The 18,906-nt window shown below is 30.4% G+C and overlaps 1 protein-coding gene across 2 annotated transcripts in view; it reads right to left on the bottom strand.

The window, feature by feature from the left end:
- Window positions 1-18,906, bottom strand: part of LOC142330044 (poly(A)-specific ribonuclease PARN-like) — an 88,218-nt gene that overhangs the window by 24,003 nt on the left and 45,309 nt on the right. For both annotated transcript variants that reach the window (XM_075375069.1, XM_075375068.1), the window contains exons 11-12: window positions 17,304-17,390; window positions 15,252-15,567 (exon numbers count right to left, since the gene is read on the bottom strand). In XM_075375069.1, coding sequence (XP_075231184.1) covers window positions 15,252-15,567; window positions 17,304-17,390 — 403 coding nt within the window. The remainder of the gene's footprint in view (window positions 1-15,251; window positions 15,568-17,303; window positions 17,391-18,906) is intronic.

Below are 18,906 nucleotides of genomic sequence, written 5' to 3'. Positions count from 1 at the left end.
TCACAACTATTCGAAAAAGACTGCCAATAGAAGAGGCAGGACAACTAAGATGTGAAAAGTAGCAAATTTAATTAAATCAGAATAATATATATAAAGTAAATGAGAATTACCCCACAACAAAAGAACAAAAAAAAACCATAAAGTTTTTTCACAAAGGTATAAAAAAGCAACAACAAGAGATTGCCTGGGCATAAAAAAAGTGTACAATGTTAATTAAGAAGATATGATATAACAGTTAGGATTCTCACCTTATAACCTGTCAACAACTTCAGAAATAAGTTACTTTGTAATTTTCAATATATGAAATAAATGTTAAATGGGCAATTCCCATCATTTTTGGTTATAAAAGCAAAAAGGCCACTGTTCAAAAATAAATAAAAATGTTTATATGATAACTACGGTAGAGATAATAAATATAAATCTGTTAAAAATTTCATTACGTTCAACAGATTTTCACGCCTTTAATTTTTCATTAGAAGTCAATTTTTTTTTTCATAGAATAAAGCCTAAGTTATCAGGCTGTAAATTAACAACCCTTTTCCAGGCACTTATACACAAAATTAAAATTAATTCTAAACATCATAAAAATAAAATAATGTTATACAATTTCTGTTACAAATAAAAATTAACAATTGCTTTTAGGTAAGTTTTAGCACACTGTGAAAAATCAAAATTTCCAAACTGAGAACAAAATAATCATTTTATAAAAAACACACATGTACACACACACACACACACACACATATTTTACTATGAGAAATGTGCCTAGTAATTCACAATTTTTCTTTAATTGCAACAATAAGGTCTGGATGAGACAGTAATACTATATGGAATATTCATACATTCAGTTGCAATATTAATATCAGGTTAAGTAAATGAATTAAAGAAAGATTAGTGCAGTATTAATAATCCTTGATATTATCCATTCAGCCAACAATACTGACGATTGAATTTTACTAAGATTATCCAGATAGTAAGAACTATAACCTTAAGAATATTAATCATATAAACAAATAGATACATTGAAAGCCAAATGTTCGTTTTCGGTCTTAAGTTTTGCGTGGATTCATCATCAAAATTGTTTGAATAAGTGATCATTATTTAACACAAGCATAGGTAGATAAAAAGATTTTGTGGCATTTTGTGATTTTTAAAAAAATCAATCATGAACATATGAATATGTAGCTATAAAAAACATATCAAAGGTGGCTATAAAACTTGAGCCGATATTCTTAGCGTCTGTGAATTACAAAAAAACATTTCTAAACAAACTCACGCAACTGAGCTGCATTACAATCTACAAGAAGCTTAATCATAGAATTGAATTTTGTTTGGAGTTAAGATTTTTACTGAAAAACAGCAATGATAATTAAAAAAGATAAAAAGTGCTGGTATACTTACATAATACAGAAAAAAGGGTAAATAATGAAAAACAAAAGTACTTGACTTGACTGGAACAGGTGCAAAAATACTGGACAACTGCGATACCAAAAGATGGAATAATAAAACAAAAACCTTAGTGCAAAGAGTTCAGAAAGCGCCTAATTTTTACCAAAATGTCAAGAACTCAGAAATACCACATAAACAAACTTAAGATTACTGTCTGCTAGTGTGTACATCTCTTTACATCACTACAAATACAACAGGGATAAACAAATAAAGTGTACAGATATAGGATTTCCAAAAAGCATACTTCATTAATGAAAGGATAAGGGAATAGATGCACATAGATGAAATGTTGAATAGATTTCAAAAGAAAATATAAAATGAATAAGACATTTCAAAAACGTGCAGAATGAAATGTTACTAAAAGTAATTATGAGAAAGATAAAGATATAAGTAAGACTTACTAAGATTATTAGATATTTAAGGCCGAAGAAACTTGACTGTACCCAGTAGTCCTTTCAACCACCATATTGGCTTTTCATGCAACTTCTACATACAAAACAATACCCTTGGGCAGCTCCACTAACGATGGGGATCAACACCATTGAACACACAAAAATTAGTAGCTACCTTGCAGGGTAGAACTTGACATAAAATTTCTACAAATAAAAACCTTCTGGCCAACTCACCTCCCACAGAACTCATCCAAAAAAGAAGGAATAAACAAAGGGGCAGGAAGACAGAGGCAACAATCAACCCATAGCAAGCTGATCAACTGTCTCTGATCAAGATGGATTGCTATCTTTCCAAGGACCTACAAAACGATACTGAAAATGTATGGTGAATGACAGCAACTGGTGACATCCAAAAAAAGAGAGAATGGATGAAGATGAAGATATAAATATGTATAAAACTGTTGATCTATATAGTAAAGAGGAAGTATTATGTTTCATCTAGAAGGTATAAATCCTCAGGTTTGGCATTTCTTGTATATTACATAACACTATGCCACATTCCTTTCACAAACGTTTCAAGCTTATGTACAAAAAGTAAATACATACGGAGTCTTGATTTTAAATACAACCAGATTTTTCCATGTGGACTGAGGAAGAGCAGTGAATGTTGTGAGAGTTAGATATGTGTGTGGAGGGAAGCAACCGGCTAACCAAACCCATAGGTCACGTTCCCATGTCAATATTTGAACATCAGAGAAGGAAATACCATTATCTGTTGCACAACAAATTATAATCTGATTTCTTGCCAGTGAAGAAGTCAAATCTTCTGAAATTTTGAACTGACTCCAGACATAATTCAGAGATGCTACCTTGTCAAAAACTCAAGCATTTTATAGAGTCAACAACTGGCTGTGATGCAGTGGAGAATGAAAGTCACAAACATCATTCATGGGACCAGCATCAGTGATAATAATGCAGACCGTCTGTGATCTTGTGGAAGGTGATCGCTGCATAATCACTGCTGAGATTTCAGATGGGCATATAAGTGTTGGGAGCCTGCATACAATGTTGTTAGACATTCTTGGATGCAGCCGCATCTTCTCACCGAGGTACAGAAAAATATTTGGAAAGTTATCTGTCAAGTGCTTCTGAATTGCTTTAAAAGAGGAGAGGCATTTTTGGATCATATTGTGATCTGTGATGAAATATGGGTCCTCCACTACATCCCAGGAAACAAGTATGGAGTGGAGGAAAAGTGAGGGGGGCATCGATTAAGGCCAAGAAATGTTTGTCAGCAGAAACGAATCTGGTAAATGTGTTTTGGGACTAAAAACACTGCTGACTGATTTCCTGCATGAATGAAAAACAGTAAATGTGGTCCACTACTGCTTCTCAAGTGACTTAAATATTTAAGTATTTCAAGTTGACTTTAAATACGATCATTCAAATATAAACCAGAACTTTGCTGTGTGGACTGAAGAAGAGAAATGAATGTGGTAGGGCGCTGCAAGTAGTTGGATATGTGTGGAGGCAAGTAACTGGCCAGCCACACCTGTAGGTCAAGCTCCCTGTTAATAGAAGAATGCCTGAGAAGGAGGCATCATCATCACAACTGTTTCTCTGTGATCTTGTGGACGGTGATCGCTGCATAACTGTTGATGAAATTGCATCAGAGGTGGACATAAGTGTTAGGAGCTTGCATACAATGTTGTCAAATACTCTTGGATGCAGCAAAGTGGGTTCCACATATTCTCACTGAGGCACTCACTGGAAACGTCCAGAAAGACATCTGTCAGCAGCTTTTGAATCGCTCTGAGGAAGTTGTTGGATGATGTCAGGGCTACTTATTGCAACAAGCAATGCTGGCAACTGATTTTTAACATCCTTCTTCTCCATGACAACACTCAGCTGCATATGGCAGCTCAGATTCCTGATTAACTAGCTAAAATTCATTGGACACCTCTTAAACACCCACCATACAATTCAGACTTGTCACAACATGTGATCTCCACTTGTTTGGTTTGCTGAAATAAGCTTTTGGGGGAGGAGAAAGATTTGAAGATGATGCCGCAGTAAAGCATTATGCGTACAACTGATTGTTGGGACAGCCATCTTGTTTTTTTGATGAGGTAATCAGGAAGCTCTCCATCAGATGGTGGAGAAAAGGTATTTCTGTTGAAGGAAACTATATAGAAAAGTAAAGTAACTTATTTGTAATTTTATCTAATAATATCAATAAACCTATTTTAACAAATTCTGGTTTATATTTGAATAAACGTCGTCACAGATAAATTTTTTAACTGAAAGTATTGGAACAATTTTTCAAATTGGAGCAAAGTTTTAAATAATAATCTTAATAATACAAACTTTCTAACATCAAACATTAAACAACTGTGTATTTAAATCGGTTCATGTATAAATCAAGTGTAGATAAAGAAAAAGTCAACAATGAATTAAATAGAACGACACATATCACATCATTTGGTTAGAAATATTATGAAAATACAACAGAATATCAAATTTATAATGAGAAAGTATTAACAACTACCAAATTTAATAGACCGGTACATTAATTTTTTTTCTTTACAAATAACATAACAATTATAATCGAAAGTAAATTAAAATAATCACAGTTTTAACCATATTAAAGATTAATAATGGTAATATGAATATAAAATATGATGCTGAATATTATGTGATAGAATAACATTTATGATTAATAACAACAGGTTTTAAAGAAACAAAATATTTAACATAATCACTCAGTCATAAAATTTGCATAAAAAAGGTAATAAAAATACTAACAAAATAACGTAAAGCCAAATATTACATTATTTTTAAACCGTATATGTCATCTTGTTTATAATATTAAAAAAAAAATGTTAGATATTACTTGTCAAAAATAGCATTAACAGATATTAATGTTATTAATACAGCCATGTGTAGCAAACATTTATTGATAATGTAGAATCCTTTTTCAATAACAATATTCCTCATAACATATCAAATATACATTTATAGTTATAAAAATAAAAAAATAAAAATGTTACTGGTAAAATAAAAAATAAAAAAAATGTAAGAAATAACTATAGGTAATATTTTGTTTAAATTTAGATATAATATATAAAACCATGTATCATTTAAATATATAAAGTACTAACAAAAAAACATGATAAAAGAAAACAATAATACTGTTCATACGCCTCTTCGAATATTCTTATTATTTCATTACAAGATAAATGGGTAAAACTACAAGTTGTCTGAAATGAGAAAATAAAAGAGTATAAAATATTTATTTACATATTATTACAGATTCTTTCACTTAATAAAAAAAAAAATACATATATACAACTGACTATATACAAAAATATAAATATGTTCAATCAATTTTATAAATAAATATATATATTTTTTAAAATTTACTCATGCATACATACTACACTACATATTTTTAAACAAACTACAAGTAAGATCTGATAGCCATACCCAAAGAGATTTGAATAAAAGAAAAGTTTGTACTTGTTAAAAGTAAACACACACCAGTTTGTACATGTTAAGTTTCTTATCACATAAAAAAAATGCTTGATTTATTCATTACAGATCAGTTAAAAGGAAATATAAAAACATTAATCAATTGTAACTGATTCCAAAACAAATTTTCAACAATAAAACATTCTTAACAAACAAAATATAGTTTATTCAGATCTCATAAAAGAGAAAATTGTAACTATACATTTCTCATTAATATTTATTAATAATTTTCCTCAAGTTCTCGATCATTTATCGCTTACCACTTTTTCAGATGATACTATTATAACTAAACTTTGAGCCAAAACTCCCAAAACATTATTGGCTCTAAATTCATTAATAATTTTATTTTTAAATTCGTTTCAGACAATGTAAGTAACAGTTTATTGGAAAATTGTTGAATTTTAATTTTGAAAATAGGAAACCAATTCCTCAACAGAAAGAGCAAATTGTTGCCATTACAATGTCAAGAATGCAGCATCAAAGGAAGGGTATGTTTTGAAATAAGTTTTAAAAAACATATTATAAAATTTTATTTACTACGTCATCAGAAAAGTTTGTTTAAATTAATATCATTACTGAACGTCATCACCTAAAAAATATTTTCAAATTACATATTTTTTAGGTCAATGTAAATTCTATATAAAATCTCATCATATTAAAATGAAAGACTACATCTTATGCACATGATAAAAATGAAAAATGTTTCAAAATATAAAATTGTGCCGATCAAATTGTCATTTGGCAGAACTAAATATGAATCATGCAGCCATTATTTTAAAAAAATGTTTAATTCTAATTAACAGTTCCACACATTAATAATAACAAATATGCTATCTTAAGCTAGAAACACAGCTGGTAACATTATAATTGAAATTTCCTGAAATTTGAATACATGTTAAAACAAGCTTTGCTTTCCTCGGTGATAAATAAAACTATTTAATTTTTTAAATTACCAATTTTCTTATTTATTTATTTACTTATTCACCAAAAGAAAAATAATGAACAAAATTCAAAATGATTAGCTTAACTAGTAAAAATTAACAAAAATTTAAACTGATGTTCAATTAGATGTAAAAGCTCATAGTATTTTATCTCCTACTTTTTGAATGGAAACCTTGTATGGCTTGGAGATTGTCACATACTGATGTTGCCAAAGTACAAACCCATCATTTTAAACTACCGATAACTCATCACTACTTTTTAAAACAATGTGGCAAAATCTAACCCCTAGAAGGTAAGCTACTCAAAGGTTTAACTTATCTTGCATTACAAAGCCAAATAACAGTCAAACAGACACTTACACAAACACACATGTATATATAGAGACCTAATTTTTTAACCAGACTTTACTACTTTTGGACTGACAGTCTCACAATATTGAAAAATAAAAATCCTACATGGCCCTTTTTTTTAGCCATGTAATTTTTAATAAATTATTTAACAAACATCTGATGGCAGGCGAGTGTACTTCCTCAATGGGTTGAGTGTCCTTATTAATTGTATAGATCCTTTCTTCCTCAATATTGGTTATAATATCTAGTCTGACTCTGTCAGATTCACCAAGCTGAAAATGTTAAAATTTGACAGGTCTTGGTATCTGGTAGAGAGGCTGTCTGTTAATCGACTTAGGGATATAGGGATACTGTTTCCTGTATGATGATGAATGACTGATATGCTTATCCAGTAAATTCAGACCTTAAAAAATACCCACCCTGTAACGTTCTAAAGATTTTCAGATAACTTACTTAAAATTAAATTTAAAAAGTTTTAATAACAAGAAAAAATTATAACCAATAAGTTTTATAATAAATCTAAGCCAAAATGTCTTGCATTCATCCAATTCAAGTGTATTTGATAATAAACTTAAATAGTATTCAATTAACACATGTAACTTATTTCACTGATTTAATACAAATTTATCTTTAGAAACACCAAAAAATTAAATTTTGTTCTTTTTTAAGTGTTATTGAGTGTTCTAACAAATATTTATTACTTGCTAACACAGTTAACAATAAAACACAGTCACTTTTATGCAAAATAGTTACTTTTAAATTTAATTTAACCGATAACACAGCAAATGAAAAGTTTATAAAGCGCAAGAAAGAGAAAGGAGTATTAATATTCTAACTTACTTTCAATTGCAGTCCTCCATAAAATGGTAAACTACCCTGATCTCAATCAGACCTGTATGGATTGAGTCTTCTTCCTATACCATCACAATTTGCTTATCTTTCACCTTTCTATTGGATACACAAACTGGAAATAAGATTAACTAAAATCTTGGATTTATCGTCATAGTGCCATTAGTCTGTTGGAAGAACTATATGGAGGGAATCTTTTATTTTATTTTTCTCTTATTGTTGTTCCATCCTGTAACCCTATGCTTTCTCCTGTTACTTGCTCATTTCTGAGCACAAAAGTTGCAAATGAACCTCCATTTTCTGAGAGCCCAATGCTAGTCAGCTTTCCGATTAAACCAATCTCGACAATGGAGTTACTGAAGTTTATCAACTAGGAAAGGAGGCTGAAGAAAGCCCTGGATTTTGATTTAGCGACACACAACAAAATGCATGTTATGCTATCTTTAGAGGCATCATGTACATTAAGGATCTCTTTAACGCTGTCCTGTGGACATCTTACTTCCCAGCAGAATGGAAGGTATCCCATAGTAGTAGGAAGTAATGATCTTGAAACCAGGGAAGCCTGCACATGAGGTTTCTTCTTACTGACCAATTAGCTCTCTTACCAGTCATATCTAAATTATTTGAAGCTATTTCTTTGCAGGCTTAACTCGGTTTTGAGGGTGAGGAACTAATTCTGAACCACCAATTTGGGTTCAAGTACGGCCACTCCACCATTGAACAATTCCATAGTCGTCAAGGTAACAAGTGAATGTCTGGAGGAAAGAAAATTCTGCAGCATTCTTAGATATCAAACAGGCCTTTGACAAGGTATGGTTACCTAGCTTGCTCTATAAATTAAAATTAAAACGTCCTCAACCTTGTCTTACGAAATTATCTTGAGGGACGTTTCTCTCAGGTAAAATGTAGTGATGAGTTATCGAGATTCTTCGACATTAGGTCAGGTGACCCTCAGGGCTCTGTACTAAATCCTGTGTTGAATTCAATATTCACTATATGGTCCTTCCAACGCTGGAAGGTTGCACCGCCACATTTGCTAGCTGTTAATGAAGACCCTGAACTAGTCTCATGGGAGCTGCTGTAGACGGCATTGGTCCTTGTCTGCACATGCCAGAAAAAGTGGAGGATTAAAGGTTTATTAGGATTAATCAAAGCAAGTCACATTACCATGAGAAGGGATAGCTGACCCAGTGTGAACATGAATGATGTCTTGATCCCACAGAGATTGTGAGGACCTAGGACTGTATCTAGATCAGCGTTTGACTGCGAAGTGTCATGTGTGGGTAAAAAGAAAACAACTGAACACAAAGTATAGGGAACACTAAATCGGTTGCTGTAAAGAAACTCATACCTCATGTTGTCCAATAAAGTTCTGATTTGCAACGTTATCCTACGACCAGTCTGGACTTATGGTGTGAAGTTGTGTGGAACAGCAAGTAATAGTAATGCAGATATCAATACAATGCTTCCACAACAAAGTAATGAGAACAACTGCAGAGGTGCCATGGTTTACACGAAATGCTGATTCATGAATATTTGGAGCTTCTGACAGTTTAGGAGGTTGTGAGACACCACAGAGCTAAATACCAACATCTTGAAAATCACATCAACCACTTAGCAATCAATTTGCTTGATAACAGCAGGAATCTCTCTGAAGGTTTAAACATCTCCATGTGCTTGACTTAGGGGTTGACAGTTTGCAGTTACTATCACCAAATCTAGTGATGTTATTTTTGTTTACAGTTTTATTTATTTATTAATTTTCTTTGTTTATAGCTGCAAGTTGTTTTGTTTGTTCAACTAGCTATCACTTGATTATTTGTTTGTTTTTGATTATTTATTAGTTTTTATTTGTTAATTGTATGTTTTTATGGACTATGAAGTGAAGGTAGATACATTCTTTTACTAATGAACTTTAAGATTGCTTACTGATAACTTTGTTATGGATTGATTTAATATGGTAGTTCCTTAAGAACCCCCTTTCATGAGCTTATTATCAAATGATTTACTTATGGTTTCACTTAAGGAGCAGATTGTAAATAATAGTTGTGAAATAAAAAAAGAAAAAATGGGTCTTCAACTTCATCTAAAACCTCAAATAATTTACCTTCAAGAGGGCAAACAACCAACCATACCTGATGTCAGAAGTACTGTAGCACCATTTTATCAATATTAATCAGATATAATGATACACAGACAGTGGAATAAATTTACATGCATGTGCATATCACGTACATATAAAGATAAGAGAGGAAAATTAAATTGAAAAAATGAATAATACTATTATTACGGGAAAACTAATTATAAGATGTCTGTGGCAACAGCTATTACAAGGATATCCCATCACCAAAGAATTTTTAAAAATGGACCACCCACACAATAACATACTTAAACATTATGAAATATATAAATGTACATAAACAAGTAACAATACACTAGTTAACAAAGACAACTCCAATCACATGGACTTTTTGGCCATATTTTAAATGTCTATCTGTTTAATTTTACGTATATATAAACTATCATCAGTAACATTAGCTAACAAGTGTGAGAACATCTGCACATAACTGAGGATGTCACACAGGACACTGAAAAATGTTTGAGTTTTTAAAAAAAAAATTTATATACATGAAGTAAAACAAATTTACATCTTATCTGTGTTACAATAAAATTTAGTTTGATTTTTCATGGCTAAGGTTTTGATTTTAAAATCAATTTCATTGTCGACTGTCATGGCAAAAAATATAGCTAACTTACTGAAGGAAGCATTTGAAAACCAGATTAATTCAAACTCTTGTGTTGCATTAGGCAGTTAATGGTAATAGTCAACTAGTATATCAAATAACAATTAATATACAGTGAAAATAACTATTATTACTGATATAATAAGTAGACATAACTAAATTAAAAATTTTCCTTCATTGTTAAAAAACTGGAAAAAATCATACTAACATCTTTATATTTATATACTGACATCAATCAATACTTTATAAATAATGTGTAAACATCCCTAAAAACGTTCTCAGTTTTTAAAGACTTTCTTCTTTGACTACCTCTTCAAGTCTTAACACACTTAAACTGTAAAAGTATACCATTTACATAATGAACTGAAACATCAAAGTATTAATAGCAGAGCTCAACTCTGGAATAGTAAGATGCTAGATAAAGTACAATTCGCCATGAATAATATGAATCTCAAATTGATTTTATGCTTGCACAGTAGATCTTGATACACTGGAATTCAATGACACTTATTTTTACTGAACCTGGTTTATTTGGAGAGTGCTATAAGAACCACACACATTACTTCTTTTTCCATATTTCAAGTACAGACCTAGTATATTAATAACAGACCTAATATATCAATAACAGACCTAGTATATTTTTTACTTATACTACTCAATAGTCTTCCAATTATGTTTATAATAGTTTCAATATCTGAATTAAATTATAGATCATCAAATTTCATCACAAAGATTCTCAAAAATGCTATTGAACAATTACAACTGCAATACAGCAAGTAACTACAATCATAAAGTACATTTTTTACAAGAAAATATCATTCATGATTTGCCGAGCCATATATAAAATCAGTGCCATTCATGCCTGTATGACGTTTATTATAACTATTATAATGTTTACTAAAAAGGTGAAGTGTGATAGCAACTGATATACTAATGTTAATGGGTGGAAAAGAGATCTGTTTGAAAAAGGGAAGGATAAGTTTGCTTTTAGGCAGAGGAAGGCCATTGGGAAAAAGAGAACAGTTTTTACTTCAAGGAATAACAGTATAATCAGTCAACACCATCTAAGAAGTTCCTTGAATGTCTTCTTCAAGCAAAATTGGTAAAATTGTATATATAAATTTTATGAGAAAAAGTTCCAAACTAATAATTCCAAATGACAGTTTTTGTGACAGAGTAAAAAAAGTAAAAATAAACACAAAATAAATGGCTATACATCATGCAGTTGTTAATTATGTAAATTAAATAAATTATCACATGAAATTAAATAACTTACAATCTTAATTGAATAATTAATTATTATTTATTCTGATAAGAGAAAATGTTACTTAATTTGATTGACTTTTTATCTAGGAAAAAAAGGCCCGTTTAATTTTTTTTTCAATATACTATATAGGTTTAATCAAAAAGTAATAAGAATTTTTAATTTTCTGCAAAAGTATTTATTCAATCTTCTATGTTTATCCTGTCCCTTACAACGTAGTCACCCTATAATATTACATGCCAACGTAGCTTCCAGTTTGAAAAAACTGGGGAAATGCCTCTTTGTGTATTCCCTTGAGCTTGGAATGAGATGTGGTCATTTATCTCATTTATTGTTGAAAAACGTTTTTCTTTGAGCATCCTTTTAAGTTTGGGAAATTAGAAAAAGTCACAGGGACCCATGTCTGGAAAATAGGGTGGTTGCAGTATCAGCATTATGTTTTGCTAAGAACTGTTGGATAAATAAAGTGGTGTGCACTGGTGTGTTGTCATGGTGGAAAATCCACTAGTTGTTTCTCCAAAGTACGGGATATTTTCTCGGATTGTCTCAGACAAACTGCATTAAACCTCTGAGTAGTATCCTTGTTGACAGTATGATCTTGTGGTAGGAATACATGGTGAATAATTCCATTGCAGCTGAAGGAAACAATTAGTAGAACCTTCACATTTGACCAGGCTTGACATGATTTGTTTGGTCTTGGCTCCTCAGAAACCTTTCATTGAGACGATTGAGCCTTCGTCTCGATGCTGTAACCAAACAACAATGTTTTGTTACCAGTTATGACGCATTTGAGCAAGTCAAGGTCATCAGCAACATCAGTAAGCATTTATTCAGGGATGATTAAGTGATGCTGTTTTTTTTTTTAATTTACAGCTTCAGAACATATTTGGTTGCTACCTCTCTAATGATTCTGCAATTAACAAACGCAATCTTTTCAATTTTTTTCAACATTTTCATCAAAGATTGATGTGGCTAGGAGCCACCAAGACCTTGGGTCATCTTCAATGTCTTCTCAGCCTTCCTGAAAGTATTTATACCACACATATACTCCTGGTTGTTGCCAAAGGCCTTCTTTAACACTTTAAATGCTTTGCTGCACTTAATTCTGTTTGTAATGCAATATTTCAGACAAATTCTTAGATACAACATTTCACTAAAATAACTTAACTTGTTTGGCAATATAAATTGCCAAACAAGCTGAAGTACTTCTTGCTTTTTTGGTTGCCAAAATACAAATTATACATTGCAGTTGACTGAAAATTAATACATACATTATTGACAGTACTACCAATATATAGAAAAAAGATCAACTCAATTGACAAGATACAGTGTGTGCATAATTAAAAAATTCTCATTACTTTTTCATTGGACCTCATATATTTTTATTTATAAAGTTATACCTTTGCTGGCATTTCAACATACAAAGGTATACTTTCTAAGCTAAAGAGGATCAAAATAGCTCGACCAAACAAAACTACATTATTAAAAAGATGTTCCGTTTAATCAATCTTCATTTAAAGAATTAACAATGATAATTTCTATTTCTGTAACAAAAAAAAAAATAAATCAGATATTTGGTTATTGAATAGAGACAAGTAATAAGAAATTAAGTGTAACTTCATATGTGACACAGAGCTGGGACATGGAACTGCCGAAGATTTCATACATGCTGTGGAGGAGGCAATCAACATTCTATGTAAACCAGTAAAATATTATAAAAAATTCAACTCTGCACTAAGATACTCTGTCCTAAATGGCATAAAAAAAGTAAAAAATATTTAAAAAATAAATAGTAAAAAATGAAATAAATAGTAGTAAATGAAATTTAATCCATTTGAAACAGTAAAACACATTTATTATTATCATTTTTTAGTAGAGCTACATTGCGCTACTATCCCCGTCATAAGGAATTAAGTATATTCAGATTGCGTAGCATTTAGAGAAAAATAAGAAATTTCAAGTAAATAGTTTGAGAACAAAGTTAGAACATTGTATTAAATTTAAAAAAAATGTATTAGTGATTTTTATTTTTCAATAGTAATTTATCTAGTAATATCAACAATAAAGCAATAGCTTCACGTTATTTCAGCATCTTGGTAAAATACTCAAAATGGGTCGCCTAACCATGCATTGTAGCAAAAATAATTTCAAATAAAATTTTGATCACCCTTTTAAAAATACTATTGGACTGAGGACAAAATAAAATAAAATTATATCAACATGATATCTTTTCAACAGAAATTACAAAAAATATCAATTGAATTTATATATTCCTTCTGGTTCTTTTTAAACATTTATACTTACACTATCAAAAATTATTTTAAAAATTACTTATAAATTCAATGTCATGGCATGTGCCAATTTTAATGTTAACTCTCTAGACAATTCTAGTTCTGGACAAAAGAATTATTAACTCAGTTTGAGCTAGCAGGTCTAAATATTTTGATCTCTCAGCATACTTCAAAACTCACATCAAACAGATAAGTTATCACAATAAAAATATGAAAGAAGTATTTATTATACCACCAGATCAATAATAATCAAAACTAAACAAAATATAAAACACAGAATATATATTTTCACCTAAAAATGTTTTACCTACAAACAATTGCATGTAATATTGAATTTATAGCATTTTAATTACATCTCGCCTCAAAAAATTCTTTAATTTTAAGTAACTTAAAATTTCTGCAGTTTATATAAAAATACATCGACTCACATCCCCCAAATTAAAAAAAATCTATATTATATTCACTGAACAAGATTACACAAATCAAATTTCACAAATACTATCAATTAACATTTTCTAAAGCATACATTTTACATACACTACAACTTTCAGTTAAGCAAAAGTAAATCTAAATGCTCAAAAATCAAACAAATAAATGTAATTTTAATAGTGTCACAACTGCTGGCCAAATCTTAAGAAAATAATGCAACCAAACAAGTTATAAATTAATGTAATATAAGATAAAAGTAACGATGTTTTACAATAAATAAATATATGTCAATTGGGAAGAATGCAGTATTATTAAAAACAATTCTAGCTGCTTATCCCCTTCATTTTATTTGTATATAATTATTTTGTCCACACTGCATTCAACTTTAAACATGGAAGCCATAATTAATCATAAGGACATTGTACAACCTTTCAAGGAAAAACTTTATGGAGCTCTTTAACTCACATATCACATAACTTTAGTATGTTAAACCATAAAATATAAAAAAGAGCAGTTAGATTCAACATTAATAAAAAAAAGAGTGTGTGCACTTAGACAATTTGAAGCCTAAAGAAAAAAATTCAAAAAAAAAAAATACATGTACAAGAATTTCAAAAGAAAAGTTTAAATATGCCCAAACACTAAGAGAGAGATGAACAAAAAACAAATAAATACTCACAGATAAAGAAGCAAATAGAGGTGCAGCGAGGAAAACATATCAAATGTGTAATAAAAGGAAAAGAATAAAAGTAAATATCATATCATTCAACCAGCCACATTCAAGAATAACAGCTTTGATCAACATGCATTAAAAAAAGCATGCTACACCAACTTGCTAATAACAAAAATACACTCAAACTACAGGGAGAATCTGTATTTTAAGTGACTAATATTTAGCTAACCATCCTATTTATATTTTTTATTTTTAAATTCAAACTTTCATACCGCTTGATTTAAACAGTTAGGCTATTAATTTCAAGGGCAAATAATAAAATTTTTTATGGACTTACTGCTTTCCAAAACTTTCTCTCTTCGCTCGTTTATTACCAACATTCGTGTAATTATGTACGTTATCTTTTTGCCTTTTTCTGGCCATAGTTGTTGCAGGTGAGGAATACAATTTATTATCTGATGGTGCTGAATTTTGTTGCTTCATACTAGAGAATTCATCACCAAACCTTGACATGGCAGTTTCATAGGGTTCTATTGTCGTATTTGAATGCTTCAAATTACCAATTAATGTATTTTTAACATTAATTGTTTGTTCTCTATGCTGTAATGATACCCATGCTGAAGTATCATTTATCCAGGATATAAAGATAGAACCTAAAATAAGACAAGACAAAAACTCTGTGATATTGATGTAATACTAGTATAATATAACATGAATCATTTTTTTTCTTAATTATACCTAATTTGGAAATGCTTACCTGTCAGACAAAATATAAAGGTACAATTTTTTAACGGTGTAATTAGAATACCACTTTTGAACAAAAGCAATTTTTTTTAAACTTTATCAAAGGTTTAATACTGATAAGGATTTTTATTGACAACTGAATGCGCACAAGGTTTGTAGACATAAAAGTTCATTAATTGATGTACTGGTTAAAAAATTATTTGTTTAAACATATTAAAGCTACTAGTTTTTTCAAAAATCTACATTACACATTTAATAAACGTGATTCATCATTGTTTACTGTGGATGGAGGCATAAAAGTAAGCCTAATTGAATTCATGTGACTGACTGAACTGCATTTATATGGTACCATAACTCTTTGCACCCTGAAAGTGCACGTTTCATGCATGTAATACTACATAAATTTAATAAAATAAAATTATATTTCGATAAAATCATCACAACATCCATTATTGTTACTGCAATATTAATTTAAATACAATTTCTTTGAAAATTTTATATTCACAATTGTTTATAAACATAAGCTGGAGTACTTAATATATAAAGTTACAACAACCCCTGACTATTTGTGATATCAACCTGTCTATTACGAGTCAATTGGAAAGTTGTCAACCTGATAAAGAAAAAATGAGATTTTTCAGCATTTTTTGTTTTTATTTTTCAATTTGATACAATTAGACCACCAACTTTTTAATATTCTCACTAAAATGCGATTTGTCCAATTCTACAAATGAATGTCTCAGCTTCTTCATTTGGGGTGAATCTTTGTCCAATGAGCCATTTCTTCAGATTTGGGTAGAGGAAGTAATCACTGGTAGCCAAATCCAGTACATATGGAAGCACGTTGAAGCATAGAACATGCAGCATTAACCAAAACTGTGTTGAAATTGTCAGTGAAAGAGCACTTTTTTTTGCTACATATGGTTGTTTTACCTCAACTAATTCAACTAATTAATGGACTGAAGCTTAATTTAAGAATATTATCATCAAAGTCATTGGCTGTTAAAGCAGAATTATCAGCTCCTGAATTCACACAAAATAATGAATTATGATTTTTTATTGCAGCAAAACATCAAGATCTATATTCTTTTAATGCTTATTGAAAATCAAAAGATATGAAACCGGTTAAAACTACTTAAAAAACACTATGTTGCCCTCTATTAGATATTAAAATGAAAATTTTCAATGTCAACAGTTATACGTACTGATTAAGTAAAAAGTTCCAAGATATCTGTGCACATTAATTACTTTTACAGTTGAAAAATTTAAATAATTAATAGAATACATATATATTAAATATGATACTCATTTTTAACTAACTTTTGTAAATTCCAGCCCTTTTGGAAACAGATCAGCCATATTAATATGGTTAAATGGGATTCTGTTGTGTGTATGTGTGTGTGAGCGCACAAGTATAATTTATTAACAGAAATAGTCATGCAGTTATTTAAGTCAAAAAAAGAAAAAGGTTAGTCACTACTGCTACAGAAAATACTTTCAATTAAAATCTTAGTAATGTTTAGTAAATCTTTACAAATTATATTACAAAATAAATATAATCAATTAACAATAAACTGAAATGAAACATTGAGCAAATGAAACTAACATAATTAAAAAAATTAACTAATTATAAAAATAAACATACCGTAAGGAGTAAACAGTTGATTAATGTCATTATACTTCCATTCTTTGGGAAAAGTAATGTAAAATACATGTTCTCTACTTGGAGTAGCTGGAACATAAAAATAAAATTTATATCATCTATCAATGTAAACACATTAATTTATTATTAAAGAATTTTACAATAATAATATTCATGTGCAAATTAATGAGGGTTAACAAAGAAAATTTTAAATCAATGATTTAAAGCAGCTAACCTCACTTATTGTTATTTATAGGTTGCTATTGCTTGTCACTCAACAGATAATAAGTGAATTTTTTGTATTAATATTCTTTAATAATTTTTTTAACATATTGAAAATGAATTTGTCTCTCTCAATAAAAAAATTTATTGTTCTTCTTTATATTAAAACATCAGCCTTACAAAGTGATAAATTATTAATAGCTTCAATTTTATGATAAATAGGGCAACTTTTTTTCCTCTTTAGCCTCTGAGAATCACCATCAGGTATTACTTCAGAGGATAAATGAGGACAATATATATGAGTGTAAGTGAAATGTAATCCTGTACAGTATCAGGTTGTCCATTTCTGAGATGTGTGATTAATTGAAACCCAACCACCAAAGAACAATGGTATCCACAAACTAGCATTCAAATCTGTATAAAAGTAACTGCCTTTACTAGGATTTGAACGTTGGAACTCTCGACTTCAAAATCAGATGATTTGAGAAGATGCGTTCACTAGATCAACCTGGTGGGTTTGAAATAGGAGGCTTTTTTTTTCAATCTTTTTTAACCACACATGGCCAACTGGTAACCGCCTAGAAGCATTGTCCACCCATTGTATCTTCCCAGTGGGGCCTTCCTGGTTCATTGAAGCAACACGACCTCCGCTTCTAGATACTGTGATATCTCTCCCCAGGAGGGCTACCCTCGTCCCTACTCCTAGTCGGGGTCCAAGTATGCCCCCATGCATACCCCCCTGACCATCACGTACCTGCCACTCAAAGCTTGAGGGTCCTTCATGCGTCATCAGAGTGCCCCGACCTAGTCACACTTGCATGTGACCAGGCCAGGCCATCCTCAGCAAGAGAGTTGCTCTCTGGCCCTGCACAGTTCTGCACTTCAACCCCCTCTAGCTACATTATTTTTTTAGCCAGTCCTTGTATGAAATAGGAGGCCTGACTTGATTTAACTGCACCTCAGCAAAAAAAAAAAAAAAAAACATTTTCTTTTTGTATCAGATGGAAACAAGTCTCATATCTGATAGTCTAGTTCCACAGGCCCAGTGAATCACTTTTACACTGAACACCAATAAAAAAAGTGGCTATCTTACTAATACAAGATGCCAATTCCTCCAGCATTCATCCAAGGAATAAAGATAATGAAAGGAAAAGGGAAGACCAACATCTCATAGAACTAACTCTAATTAGAGTTGTTAACTATCTTGCTCAGGAACTAAAAATGAAGCAGGGGGAATAAATGTAATAAATAATAATAATAAATAATGTTTAATTTGGAAGAAAACAGATTCACTAAATTGAAGTTGATAAAAAATTTAGCATTGATTGGTTTAAAATGATTTTTGTTAAAACATAATTTCTTAAATAGCAACCTATGAAAACTA

This window comes from Lycorma delicatula, chromosome 9 (genome assembly GCF_047948215.1).
Source record: "Lycorma delicatula isolate Av1 chromosome 9, ASM4794821v1, whole genome shotgun sequence".
NCBI lineage: Eukaryota > Metazoa > Arthropoda > Insecta > Hemiptera > Fulgoridae > Lycorma > Lycorma delicatula.
Note: the sequence above shows the minus strand (reverse complement) of the source record. Positions and strands in the feature narration are given on the sequence as shown.